This window comes from Olea europaea, chromosome 6 (genome assembly GCF_002742605.1).
Source record: "Olea europaea var. sylvestris chromosome 6, O_europaea_v1, whole genome shotgun sequence".
Lineage (NCBI taxonomy): Eukaryota > Viridiplantae > Streptophyta > Magnoliopsida > Lamiales > Oleaceae > Olea > Olea europaea.
The window spans coordinates 12,362,308-12,378,024 of NC_036242.1; the positions used below are offsets into that span (position 1 = coordinate 12,362,308).

Consider the following 15,717-nt stretch of genomic DNA (forward strand, 5'->3'; position numbering starts at 1 on the left):
CAATCCTCATCAGTTTTAGAATCGGGTTGCTTGCCATTCAATTCAATGGGATCGAACAAATCTTTGTAATACAAAATATCCTCCATCCCAGTCTTCTAAATAGAATAATTGGAAGATGTGAGTTTAACCATGCCACTAGCTGAATCCTACATTTTAATTCTCACAATAATCACAGAGACTCAACCAAAGCTCTGATACCACTTTGTTATGGATTGAACTAATAACACAAATACAATATCACAATCCCCTATTATGCAAAATCAAAATGGCAGTAAAATAACACCGGCTCCAACTCACACACACTGGTAGAAATGTAAAGATAAGAACACCAATATTTGTTCACTAGGGAAACCCTTCAACATGAAGGAAAAACCTTGGGACCTAGTCCAGTAAAAATCATCCACTATCAAAATAATGGGATACACAGTTAACCCTATCCAGAACACAATCTAGATGCTACCAATACATCAAGAACACATATATATTCTTGGATATCTACAACAACATCATACTAAAATGGATACACACACAATAAGGAGAAAATCTCACTAAACTAGTGTGAGGAGCCCAGAGAAATGGAGAAGAATCTGGACGATCAGCTACAGTCAAAATGTAGCTATCTTTGCCAAGAATAACATACTGAAATTTCAGCTTAATCGGACCATGGATGAATCTCGATCTTTGGCAAGAAGAAACTGAAATAGCGTAGTCTCTCTCTCTCGTTCGGTCTCTATTTTAGAAGAAAATGAAGCTGCCTATTTTGGAAAGTCTGCTGCCCATTTTTCTCCCTCAATTGTATCTATATTTGCCTTTGTTATTGGACCATTAAATGGGTTTAATTGGTTTGGGCTTTAGTTGGGTAAGTCCCTAAAGTGGAGGGAAAACCCAACACTTTTTTACCGAAAAGTGGACACTTAGATGGTGTTACTTTTAGCCGCGTGACAGTGTATAGAAAAGTAATAATTGAATAACAATAATAGGAAAGAACTGCTGGTATTGGATGGAGTGGGATTCTTAAAGGGAATGCTTGGTAATTATCAATGATCGTACTTGTATTATTGGGTAGAATTAGCATGCTACCCCACAATTTTGTTTTCTGGTTATTGATTGTTATGATTTCTAGGCAATTGGTCTTGAAGGAGATGTACGAAAACCGGAGGATGCACAAAGAGTAGTGGAAGCAACTGTCAAGCGTTTTGGGAAACTTGACATTCTTGTCAATGCTGCTGCCGGCAATTTTCTTGTGTCAGCTGAGGATCTGTCTCCTAATGGCTTCAAAACAGGTCCAACTATTGAAACTGCTAAGAATCCTTTCTTCAGCGTTTATTCTATAATCCTTTCATTCATGAATTGGTTAGGCTCCTTCAAATGATTAACACAATTCGTATCATTTCTTGAACTGTATTGAAGTCAATAATGCCTCATCTGAGACAGACTGAGACCAGCATCAATTGTTAAAAATAAAGCTCACTGCCCTCTCCATGATAATACTTGTCAAAGAGAGCCAATAATCTAAAGTGATGATTAAAGAAATTTATGAACAGCTTGATTCTTCTGAAATGATAGATAAGAACATATCATCTTTATATCTCTATTTGATTATAGCATTTGCTTAAGCTCCTGTTTGTCTTCTTTAAAAACAAAATTCTTTAATTCTCATACTCATTTTCATTCACACATTCACATAATAAAATATTTTGCATGTAAACCCAAATTTTTTCCTTACTTTTTAACCAAACATTCTTCAAAAAATAACTATTTAAAACCTTTATTGCCCCATCCATTTGATAGTACTTTTCAAAGAGAGCCAATAATTTGAAGTGATGATTAAAGAAATTTATGAACAGCTTGATTCTTTTGAAATGATAGATAAGAACATATCATCTTTATATCTCTATTTGATTATAGCATTAGCTTAAGCTCTTCTTTTAAAACAAAATTATTTAACTCTTATACTCATTTTCAACAACACATTCACATAATAAAATATTTTACACGTAAATCCAATTTTTTTTGAACTTTTTAACAAGACATTCTCCAAAAAAATACTATTCAAAACTTCGGTTTTTCTCAATAATGGCCATCAAACAGGGGCTAAAGTATTCTTGAAAGCTATCTAAATGTTTGAAGATGTAATTACTTTCTGTAGTGATGGATATCGATTCTGTTGGTACATTTACAATGTGTCACGAAGCACTCAAGTATCTTAAGAAAGGTGGACCTGGAAGGGACTCATCTAGTGGAGGATTTATATTGAACATCAGTGCCACTTTGCATTACACGGCATCTTGGTATCAAATCCATGTATCTGCAGCCAAGGTTTGTGGATTTTGTTCTTGCTGTAAAGAGAGTTTGAATTGCTTAAGATTTTCTGATCGATGGGTCCGTCTTCCAGGCAGCTGTTGATGCCCTCACCAGAAATTTAGCTCTGGAGTGGGGTACTGACTATGAAATCAGAGTTAATGGCATTGCACCAGGTCCTATAGGAGATACTACTGGGATGAGTAAGCTCGTGCCTCAAGAGATAAACAGCAAAGCCAGGGAATATATGCCACTATATAAACTTGGTGAGAAGTGGGATATCGCTATGGCTGCTCTTTACCTTGCATCAGATGCTGGTTGGTAATCTTGTCTAATACTTCATAAATGTCAAGTTCCTTAAACAAAAATGGTTTTTTCTGATAACTTGGAGTTTTTATTAGATGAATTTTGAATATGGGATGTGGATCATGCTGTCACTTTTCTTAATTGGTAGTTTAGTCTTTTGTTGTGGCCTTTCAAGTGTTATGCTGTCATTGTTCCTTCATGCCTCACTGCATGAGCTTTCACCTCAAAAGTTAAACCTTAATTGTACTGCTTGAAATTTCTAGTTCTCTCTCCTCTGTGTTACATGTGATTTAGTGTTGCCTAATTCAATCATGTACCATATTGAGATAAAGAAAACATTTGTGCAATTGGCCTTTCAGGTGTTTCATTGTCTGGAATCATCAAGTAACTCAGGATTGCAAAACTTTTGCCCATGAACTTTTTTGGTTCACACAGAAGCTATTTTTTGTATTTACATATTTTTTTCTACTTTTTGTCCTCAATATTTCGAAGCCAGGTTTGGCTTGAATAGTATAATTCATAAAGTATTCTCAATCCTTTCATCTTCTATGGCAAAAAGATGGGAGTGCAAAAGGTTTTTGATTGTTCTGATCTCATTAATTGACCATTTGAATTTTAAAACTGAGTGTTTCTGATGGTTAAGTTAATTGTGTTTGCCGGGATTTCTGATAGTTAAACGTTGTCATCTCTATGAAGCAAAATGGGATGTTGTTCACAGTTGAATAAGTCTGCCTGTCTGCCGGTTTAATCGACGCACCCCTATCCCCCACTCCCCTCCAAAAATAAAACAAGGAACCCCTATCCCCCACTCCCCTCCAAAAATAAAACAAGGAAAAACAAGAAACCGAGTTTACCTTTCCATTGCACCATTCTTTTATATTTTGTCAATTGGTGTTTCAAATTCATTTTCCTGTCTCATAATTTAATTTTCTTAACAATTTGGATATGATCATAGAAGAGAATATATTTTTATATTCCTCTTTTTGAAAATACCTGGTGCTCTCTCTTATGCAAGCCTTTGTGTTTTGCAACTACTGCTTTGCTCTCATTTATTTGTACTATTTCTGAAGAAATATTGCTTATATTTAAGTCCTGACAACTTCTATCGTGTAAAGGGAAGTACATAAATGGAACAACCCTTATTGTTGACGGAGGACTGTGGCTGAGCCGACCTCGCCATCTGGCCAAAGATGAAGTTAAAGAGCTTTCTCGTACCGTGGAGAAAAGATCACGAGCTGCACCTACTGGGGTTCCTACCAGCAAGCTGTAAGCTAGCTATATATTTCAATTTTATTGTGGAGTTAATTTCCATGTACATGGAGTGGAATTACAGTTTGTTGCATAAACATGTCGAGAAAGACCTTGATCACCTTCTGCAGAGGTAAAATAATTGGACTATTTATCTCTTTACTAATTTGCTCGTATTTGAGAAATTTTTATGACATAATGGTGAAACATTAAATTACAGATTGCTAATTAGAATAAAAAAAATGTGCGTATTATTTCGAACATTAACTGTAGTCGTGGATTAATGCTTCGGCCAATTCTTTATTTTTTTTTAGTGTGGGGTATGACGATCTTGTGTAATACTCAATATTCTAGCCCATAAACGGCTTCTCTTAGACATCAACACAGGGCCCGACTTTTACAAAGGTCACCATACCTCCGAATCGGTTCTTTTATTTTCTGACGTAGAGGATTCTTAAAGAGGTAACTGCAAAGCATATTTATAATAGTACTTAGATCTTGTTCTTACTACACTTTCTAAGAATCCAATCATAGTCGTTTGAAAATTAAAGGAGATCGAAGAAATGTTTAAAAACTCAAGGAGATAAGAAACAAACTTCTTTATTTTAACGACAAAGTTAGGCTCCAAATGATGGAGGGAAGCTCCTTATATAGATGAGGAGACCCTTCAGTGTGTACAACTCACCACACTACAGTGGACAAAAGGACAATAATATATTTGACACGGATAATAATTTTACAAAAGGATAAATAACTCATCATTTCTTTTAATAAAGTAGGGAATAATTCGTCTGACATAGGTACAGTAATTTTATACGAAAATAAATTAAAAAGGCATCTTTTGAAAAGTAAGAAATCTGCTTTTACAAGCGCACTTATTACAAACGTCAAATAATTTATATAAAACCAATTGTTCACGTGGGTTGAGTCATCAAGGTATACTAAGATTTCCTACTTAACCGGCATAACCGAGTCATATGAATCAGAGGAAAATCCTTGTTACTTCCACCAGGACCAGTTATTAGGATCAAGTTTATTTTCCAATTTTTCTAGATTATCCAAATCTGTTAGATCAAAATCATATGTCAAAGAGTATACAAGCTCGTACGAGCATTTCTTTCATGTCAAAGAGTATGTAGTCCAACTTTTCAATTTACATCAAGACTGGAAAAAGTATCTAAAAGAGTTCCAAGAATTTCAAAGAATAATGGCCGAAAATAATCAGACTATTCCTCCTCCAATCTAGACTGACTTAGAAGACGTCCTTGGAATATTTTGCCCGTAGATTATGCTTTCAAGGTTCAACAAAAAACATTTAAAAAGTCAGAGAAAGCACACGTCAACTTTATGGACAGATGTTTCTATATTATCTATCAGACTCTTGAAAAATTGATGCGACACATTGGAATCAGCTTTTCCTTGGGAGACCACATTAGTGCCTTGGAATAACATACAAATACGCAGAGACAACACTAGAAGGACAACGATTTCATGAAAAAAATTGAATGAATTTGAAGAAAAAATGAAAAATAATGCTAAATCAATTGACATAGACAAACTAGGACCAAGTAATCTAAAACATAGAGATAAATTACAATAACATTATTTTCCAGGACTCTTAAGACCCATATGAATATGAAATACAGCCATATGATTTTGATCCAACAGATTCGGATAGTCTTGAAAAATTAGAAGAAAAACTTGATTTTAATAATTGGTCCTAGTGGAAGCAACAAGAATTTTTCTCCAATTCAGATGACTTTGATGTACCCAATCAAGCAGCAAATCTTGGTACACTTTGATGACTCGGCCCACTTGAAAAATTAGTTTTATATAAAGTGTTTGTCGTTTGTAATAAGTACACTTTTAAAAGCATATTTCGAAAGATGTTTTTCTTTTTCATTTGTCGTCATATAAAATTATTGTACTTATGTCAGATGAATTATTACCCCCACTTTATTAAAAGTAGTGGTAAGTTATTTGTCTTTTTGTAAAATTATTATCTATGCGTCAGATGTATTATTGTCCTTGTGTCGACTGTGGTGTGGTGAGTAGTATACATAAAGGGCCTCCTTGTCTATTTAAGGAGCTTCCTCCTTCATTGTAGATCATCTTAAACATAGTTTTGTTATCAAAATAAAGAAGTTTGTTTCTTATCTTCATTAGTTTCTAAACTGTTCTTCATTCTTCCGTAGTTTTTAGATCACTATGATAATCTTAGTATGAGTAGTAAGAACAAGATTTAAGCACATCATAAGTATGCTCTATAGTTACCTCTTTGTGGATCCTCTACATTAGAAAATGGCACTACTGATCAAAAGATCCGATACTAAGATATGGTAACCTTTGTAATATAGAAAGTCAAGCACTATGTTGATGCCTAAGAGAGGCTATTCATGGGCTAGAATACTGAGTATTGCTAAAGATTGTCATAGTCTCGCACTATTGATCTTTAGCTAAATGTTTCATTTATGCCCTCGCAAAAGTTACGCATTGTTTTTGTCATTGCGTCAAAAATGAAATTATGAAATAAAAAGGTTACCAAAAATTATACATTGGATCGGAGCAATGAGTTATTATTAGAATTGGCAAATAATACGTAAATGTTGTGTAAGAGAGAAAAAAAGAAGAGAAAATAAAAGTGTATTAGACTTTTACGTGTTTTATTAAGAACCAAAACCCTATATTTATAAGGGAGATTCAGGGATACAATGGTAATAATTTTTAGGGCTGCAGAGACACAATTGTCATTCACTAATAAACTTACCATTTACAATACTCTTTTTTGAATGACACATTACAAAATATCTGTATTATTAAAACCTTGTTTGATAAAATCCAATGGGACAAAAAAAAATCAAATAAAGGAAAAATAATACAGTTATTTTGGATTATTAAATAAAAGTTGACTCGTTAAAATCTTGTTAGGAATATTTAGAGGGATAAAACCTAAACGAAGGAAAAAGAGCACAACTCTTCATCTGATGTTGATCGCCAAAAATCTTTGAGTCAATACATTTCAATCTCATAAACAAATTTCTTGAATTTAAATGTCGACAATACTTTTGTGAATAAATTGGTCAAATTATCATTTGAGTGAATTTGTTGAATATCGATGTTGCAATTCTTTTGAAGCTTGTGTATGAAATAATTTTGGAGAAATATGCTTTGTCCCATCACTTTTGATATAGTCTCCTTTGAATTGTGCAATATAAGCTGCATTATCTTCATATAAAATTGTTTGACTATCTTTTGTTGAAGAAAACCCGTACAATACTTGGATATGTTGGGTTATGTTCCTCAACTATATACATTTTCGTCCTACTTCATGAATTACAATAATTTTAGAATAATTTGAGGATATTGCTATCAAGAATTGCTTCACAAATCTCCATGATATAGTTGTTCTTCCATGCATAAACACATATCATGTTTGTAATTTAACTTTATATGGGTCAGAAAGATAATATACTTCCGCATATCCCACTAAAGCGGATCTCGACTTTGAGCATATAATACTTTCAAATCAATAATACCTTTTAGGTAACAAAAAATATGTATAACATCATTCCAATGTCTTTGAGTTGGTTCAGAGCTATATCTTGCAAGGAGTTTACAAAAAAAGCTATGCCGGGTTGAGTGCAGTTTGTAAGATAAGTTAATGCTTTAATTGTATTAAATATGGTATTTTAGGACCAAGAACCTTTTCTCCATATTCAAGTGAAAGGAATAGATCTTTTTTCATATCAAGTGATCGAACTAACATAAGTGATCCAAATGGATGTGCATTATTCATGTAAAAACGTTTTAAGACATTTTCTATATATGTAGATTGATGAATTAGGAAATGTTCAATCTGCAACCCGAGAAAGAATTTGGGTTTTCCCAAATTTTTATCTCCAATTCATTTTTCAAATAATCTATAGTTTTGTTAGGGATTTTCAGGTGCTCCAATTAAATTTAAATCATCAATACAAATTGTCATAATTGCAAATTCAATATTTGTTTTCTTTATAAAAGTACATGGGTAGACATCATCATTTTTATAGGCTTTCTTCAACAAATATTCGATAAGGCGATTACATCATATTCGTCCGAATTGTTTCAATCCATATGATAATTTTTACAATTTAATTGACAACATAGTTCTTGGGCATGTATCATTTGAGTTATGCTTCAGCTATATTAAATCTTTGATAGATAACTTTAATAGTCATGCCAAATAAGTTGACTATCACGTATTTCAAATTTCATATATATCAAGATAACATGATATAAACTCGTGATTTCATGCAGGACGATCTTTGCGAAATTCATTATGTTAAGAATCGTGCATTACACATTACGATTTCATTTTTCTCATTTCCTTCTTGCATAAGTATACACCTTTTGATTTTTGGACTACATGTTCAAAAACTTCATATTTTTCTAGTAAAGTCAATTTAGGATTGCACTCCCTTTTATTTGGCCAAACATTACTTCGATCGATATATTTTGACACATTTATTACGATTCCTCTCTATTCATTATATGATGCAGTACATCATATGCAAAAATATTGTCAACAACTTTTTCTTTTCTTATTCAATTCTATTTTTTCCCCATAGTGACCTAACTTATTTAAATATCTCAATTCTCAACATATCATGTACCTGAACCTCTTCTGGTGTTTTATAATTTGTTGTGTCTAAATACTCATCAAGAGTATATGCTTCTTTAATGATTCCACTTTTCTAATTACTCCATTTTCTTTTAAAGGTTTTTTGTATTAGAATCGTACACCATCATGCTTTAAGTGTGCCATAAATGTATCAAATATAATGTTAACAAATTGTTATCATAGGACATTAATTCATGTTGGAGCATTGAAGACTGATGTGAGAGATATTGTTTATCTCTTTGATCAGTAAATATATTTAAATAAATTATCTTTCAAACTTCTGGTTCGAATGATATTTTGCGAGGATTTAGATGATGATGCATTTATACATTATTTTCAACTTTTTAATTTCTCCCTCTAATGCTGAGAAAATTATACAATCAATTCGACAATCGTTTTTTCAACGTTATAAAATATCACTCATTTGGGATAAAGGTTTAAACTATGTATTTATACCTAGCATTCTTTACATTTTATTTTGGTGCAATGTGGTGAATAAATTGCACTACCAAATAAACTGATGTAGAAATTGGGCTCTAACCATAAGTCAATTATAACGGGGAGAACTATGATATTGCCATGATGCTTAATAGCATTCCCTAAATAGAAATGTGAAGTACTTTATTCTTAATTAAATTAATTGGGAATAATTAAATAAACAATAGTATTAAATCATTTATCGATATCTCGACTAACACTTATTAAAAAGTTGAGATTTATGCCCATCAACATTAACAAGACACAAACTTGATTATATAATCTGAAAATTAATTTAAAAGTTGAGCAGTAGATTTGCAAACTTCGAGTTGCGAACACCATACAATCATCCAGTATATGTATCAAATATATTAAATACAAATAATATTTAGATGATCAACATTAAGGATGATATGGCCCATTTATCACATTGATAAATTTTCAGAAATATAGGGAATTCAGTCTCTATTTTAATTAGTGATGGTTAATGAAAAATTTTCATGAAAGGGAACAAACATCATATAAGATTTCATTGGATTAAAGAATCTTCTGGTTCTTCATTAAATATCCATTTGAATATTTTATTTCGCATCATTATTGATCCAGTGATGGTTCAACTGGTCATACCAAATAATAAAATCAAATTGAACTTCTGATTCAATACAAGATATAATTTAATTATCTAATTTCAAAAAATATGATTAAACATTATATAATCATATATTATTCAAGTAGTTAAACTAATCAATGTACTTATAACATTAGTTATGTGTTTTCATTTAAGGATAAACATGTATTCAAAATGATATATTTTTTGAAACGTATGTTACTTCAAAAGCACGTTGTATTTTATTATTGCTCATTCAAAATTAATATGTCAATATTCTTTGAGAATATTGAAAATTATAATTCGCGTTCTTCAAGAGCAATCAAATATTATTATAATAAATTATACAAGAATTTATTTTTTAGAAGTAAAAATATAATTTATGTTACATTGTATATAATTATGCTTTTCGAGAGCAAGTAAGATCTAACTAGAATATTAATGAAAATTGTGATTTTCTATTTTGAAATAACATTATATTTTACTATTGTTTCTTCAAAAATAATAGATCACCATTCTTCTGAAATATGAAAAATTTTAATGTCACACTCTTCAGGATTAATAACATATTATTGTTTACAGTAATAAATTATATAAGGATTAATTCTTCAGGAGTAAAAACAAAATTTTATATTAAATCTTATATCATTATGCTTTTCAAGAGCAATAAAATTTAAGCAGAATATCAATATCTAAATAAGCATTCAGAAAAATAGACATGTAAATAAATAGAGTAGTTTAATTCGTGATTTTACGTAGAATCGATCAATATTCTTCAGGAATATTGAAATGCTCTTTTTTATTCTTTTTTTTAAAAGAAAAATATTAATTACGTTGTGTTTCTTTAGGAACATCAACACAATTTTATTTCTTTTATTTTTTATATTTAGTTGTGCTCTCTTTAGGAACACAACGAGTATATAATCTTTAAGAGTATAAATACAATATTCTTTTTTGAAAACCGACCTTGTCATCGACACAAAAAAGATGAAAAATCGAGGGTCAATAGTTTCAACTGGGGTCAAACCAGATGCAATAAATACATTAAAAAAATAATAAAATACTATAAAAATGATATTTATTTTTAAAATTTTCATATTAATAATTTGTTAATTAGATTAATTATCCTACAATTAGTCTCGATACTTCAAAAATTAAAAATTAATATGTTAAAATAGTTTAAAATTTTAGAAAATGATATCTAACATTAATATATTAATAATCAAGTGCAATTTAAGTTAAATTTGAAGATTAAATAAATGAAAAGATGAAGGTGGATATCACATTTTAGTTAGTTGGGATTCATAATCAAATTAGTTAATTAGGCATACATTTGAAAAATGATTTTGATAGTCATTTTAATATTTTTTGTTATACCACTATCCCACATTAAAAGTTTATGAAACCATCGGAAAGAAGTGCATCTATAAAATACACTATCCCATATTGAAAGTTTATAAAATCATTTGAGAGAGTGCATCTATAAAAGGAGCATTTCATCCAATATTTCTCTCTGAGCTTTTGAATTGTAGTTTATAAGGTCCATTCATGAAAATTTTAAAACAAAAATAAAATGGAAAACCAAAAAATCGCCATTGGTTCACCAGTTTACGATTAAACAGGTCGATTTGGTGGATTTTTAAGTGGTTCAATCATAATCGATTAATCGGGCATGATTGGCCTAATTTTCGACTCGCTTCCCGCTTTTATCGGTTGAACCGATCGAGCTGTGTCGATTTTGACAACATTAGCTCTACATGAGTAATAATGAAATATTCTTCTCGAATATTTATGTCAAGTGTGTTGTTTCTTCGAGACCATCAACACCATATTCGTTTAAAATAAATATAATTTAAATTATGTTTTTTTCAAGAGCATTGAGTCTATTCTTCTAGATATTGAAATTGTAATATCATACTCTTAATGAAACAAGTAATATTATTATAGAATATTAATAATGTTGTGTTACTTCGGGAGAAATAACATGATACATCATCAATTTAAAATTTATGAAAGAATATCTAAAAATATTTAATCAAGTTAAAGAATATTAATTACCATATAAATAGGATATGGATTTATATATAAAAATTAATTACCAAACATACATTAGGAAAAAGAATCTCCATATATAAAAGTTAACAAAATTAACTAAATCTTTTACCAACATGTATTAGTAAAAAAGAAAGATGCCAAAGGTGCACGTGATTTCATAAAGATTTTTTTTTCTTGCATTAGTACATGAATTGGCTAGTGTTAATGGAACATGATTCAAAAGATAGAATTAATAGGTGAATAATATGTGGCAAAAATGATTGTGTATGAATCAAAAAGCATGAATTAATACGTGTTTAGATTACACATACAAACGTGAATTAGAATTAATATGCATACCAATGAAAAGTAGAGAATAAAATGTAACATCGTTATGATGCATATGTACATCGAAAGAATTTACATGCCACCAAATTAATTTTGGTACCTGTGAAAGATGATTGTACTTATAAAAATTATTAGTTTCTAATTAATTTACTTTGCTTTTGAGAGAATTGTACTGATAACGTGTTGTGAGAAGAGAGAAAAAAGAAGAAAAAAATAAAAGTATATTAGACTTGTATGTATTTTATTAAGATTTAAAGTTTTATATTTATAAGGAAGAATCAGGAATACGATGGTAATAATTTTTAGGGCAACAGGAACACAATTGTCATTCATTAATAAACTTAGATTTTACAATAGTAAGAAAAGTACTCAGCTATATTTTAGAAAAAAAAATCTTTTTAAACGTAGTTATGATGGCCATATTATATGTTACATACTCACAAATCGTTTTAAAAGAGAAATTAATAAGGAAAAATGTGAAGCAAGAGGGTGGGGAGGGGTTAAATCATTATCTCTATGTCACCAAGTACTCAAATGCATCAAAATATAGATTTTTAGACAAGGGGGTAAAAAATTACGGCAACAGAAATTGCTAAAGGAAAACAATGGTAAATGCGAGATGGTAATCCCCGTTTTGTTTGAACTATTTAACTGAATGACTAGAAAATGTTTGCCAAAGTGGCTCTAGCAAGGTGGTGGATAAGGCTCCACACTCGTCTCAGACCCTTGCCTGAAAATAAGATCCAATGTAAGAAGTAGCCAAAGTGACTCCAACAAAGTCGTGGATAGGGCTTCGCACTCATCTCAGATCCATTACTGGAATTGTAATTTCTATAATAGGTGGCTCAGGGACTTTCCCGAGCCCAAGTCTTACTAGGCAAGGCAAGAAATTCGAGTCTGTTGAGCACAAAGATATGCAAATGTAAATTGTACCAAATTCATTTTAAATTTCAATGTCAAATACATTCTCTACATGTGCACACACTCCTTCATCAAAAGGCTTCATATACATTCTTCTGTGCCATGCCTACACTACAATAGTCACCATATTCATCATCATCTATAAAAGACCACTCCCTACCTGAAACTTTTGGCAGTCACCTAGCTCGTGTTTGACATCACCTCCATGGAACTAAATTGTAAAATATTTTCTTTTTAAGTCCCTATTAGATATTCAATTTAAATTAGAATCTAAAGTTCAAGTCAACAATGAATTTAATCATATATTTCATGATATTTATAATTTTTTAACAATACATTTTAACAAATTCTATCAAATCTAATAAAATTTGATATCAATCTACCCAAATAGGGAATGGACGAAAACAAATCCAATGCATTATGCAGAGTATAATATATTTATATAAATCAAATTTAAATTATTAGGTTTTGAAGTCATGAAGAACGTAGCAGGTAGATATTTAGCTTGAGATTTTATTTCATTTTTTGCTACTCTCTAAATTGCCCATGTAAGTCTAGCAAGCGGTTGAAGACATGAATTTTGCTAAACATCATGTTGTCAAACGACCTCCCGGGCGATGATGAAAACCAATTTTATCAGTCGACATGAATGACTGAACGATAATTCAACATCGAATAATGGATGAACCGACCAAACGTTGCTTTACCTATTGGACGGCTAATACTCTTTGTGGCTTGTTGTTTCTTTCATTGGAAATTAACCCTAGTCGAGCCTACTTACCATATCTTGACTTACCTTATGTTGGCCACTTAACATATATATATATATATATATATTGGTGGTTTTCTTTGACTCCTCAACCCCGTCCATATAGAACCCGAGAGTAAAGAGAGACTGTCGTGTTCTTCTTCTGCCTTCTTCTTCGTGATTTGTCTTCCATGCCAATTGTTTGAGCCTTTGTGACTCTTACCTGTGTGGTATCCATCCTAAGTGTGTGGATTGAATCAACAAGCAAAAGAGGAAAGCAATCATAGGAGAGAAGAGGCGCCGGCGGGTTGGTCATCTTGGTTTTGGTGTTGAATTCGATGTTTAATGGTTAACTGAGCCCGGAAATCACATTGAGCAGCTTAAGGAAGATCCTAATATCTGGTATCAGAGCTTGGGTAGCAAAAATTGGCTCAAAATCGGTTGATTTTCGACCTTGAACCTTAGAACCCGAATCTGAAAATTTGCAATTACTCACAAACCAAAACTCGGTTGGACAAACGGAGGCCATACCCATCACCAGCAGGTCGAGGCGCTCCCGGAGGGGCGGCGCGTGGGCGGTTTCCCGGCGACGTTGTCTTCAGGTAACTTGCTTGTTTCGATCTCCTGAACGCGCTGATATACTTTATTTTGTGTTTCAGGTTACACAAAAAAAGTTGGACGATTTTGCCCTTTTGGTACGACGCTGACTGAAATTCAACAGCAAGCTCATTTTTCTCCACTCTACGGACTCAGATAGGTCCGCTCTGGTAAATTGGCTTAATCCATTTAAATTCAGCAATAGCAAAATCATCGTATGGGGTGATCGTTAGGTTTTGGGGTTACCGTGAAGGGGTAACCATTGCTTGTGCTAGAATTAGGATTACTTGCCTTAATTGAGTGTTTGTTCTTTTAATTTAAAGTGCTTGGTATTTCTTGGTAGACGTAGCGTTTAGGTTCATTGTTACTTTTGCTAAGAATTAACAAGATATTACCTGATCACGCTTCCCAATACTACTTCGTGTGATTTAATTAGTGTGTTAACCAATGACAACACATAATTTTGATTTGAAAATTTTTAACGGTAAAGGGGACTTCTCTATCTGGCAACAAAAGATGAGAGGCATACTAGTCCAACAAAAGGTGTCAAAAGCCATCGAAGGCAATTTTGCACCTAATATCTCAAAAGAACAAAAAGAGGAAGCCGATGAGCTTGCCTATACCTCAATAATATTACACTTGTCTGACGCTGTCTTAAGAAAAGTGGGAAAACTAAAAATCACCAAAGAACTTTGGAAAAGACTAGAAGACTTATACTTGCTTAAATCTACACCGAATAAACTCTACCTACTCGAATGATTCTTCAGCTTTAAAATGGATCCTTCAAAGGATCTCGACGACAATTTAGATGTATTTAATAAATTGGTGCAAGATATTATCAATTGTGACGAAGCCGTGTCTGAAACCTATAAGGTCATTATCTTGCTCAATTTAATCCCGAACTCTTATAAAGAAGTTAAAAATGCCATTAAGTATGGTAGGGACACGTTAACACCTGAAATTGTCGTAGATTCTCTTAGGAGTAAAGAGATGGAAATGAGGGATGAAAAACAGGATAGGAGGAGTGGAGAGTTGCATATGATGCGGGGTAGAACACAATTTAGGCAAGCCAGTCATGATGGATACCAAAGTAGTGGCGAATCAAGTAGTAATAGTTGGAAAAAGAAGGGGAATGGTAGACCTAGATCAAAGTCGAGAACTAAGGGTAGAAAATGCTATGGCTGTGGAGGCACATGGCATTTTATAAAAGACTGTCATAAAGAAAAGGGAAAACATAATGTTAAGGAAAGAGATGAGGTAAATGTGTTATCCTCTACCTCCGATACTGAAAACGGTGAAGTCTATGTGATCACTAGTCCAGTCGCATATACTACTGAATTAAATCTAACTACTAATTCTCACATGCATGAATGGATATTAGATTCTGGTGCGTCTTTTCATGTGACATCTGAAAAGAATTGGTTTGAAAACTTGCAAGAATCTAATGATGGGCAAGTAGTTCTGTGTGAT

General features: G+C 32.1%; 1 protein-coding gene across 1 annotated transcript in view; it reads left to right on the top strand.

The window, feature by feature from the left end:
- The window catches only part of LOC111395865 (peroxisomal 2,4-dienoyl-CoA reductase), a 7,077-nt gene extending 2,959 nt beyond the window's left edge, over positions 1-4,118 (top strand). The window contains exons 2-5 of the mRNA XM_023022067.1: positions 1,124-1,283; positions 2,150-2,319; positions 2,396-2,618; positions 3,723-4,118. Coding sequence (XP_022877835.1) covers positions 1,124-1,283; positions 2,150-2,319; positions 2,396-2,618; positions 3,723-3,877 — 708 coding nt within the window. The 3' untranslated portion in view covers positions 3,878-4,118. The remainder of the gene's footprint in view (positions 1-1,123; positions 1,284-2,149; positions 2,320-2,395; positions 2,619-3,722) is intronic.
- The last annotated feature ends 11,599 nt before the right edge of the window (positions 4,119-15,717 follow it).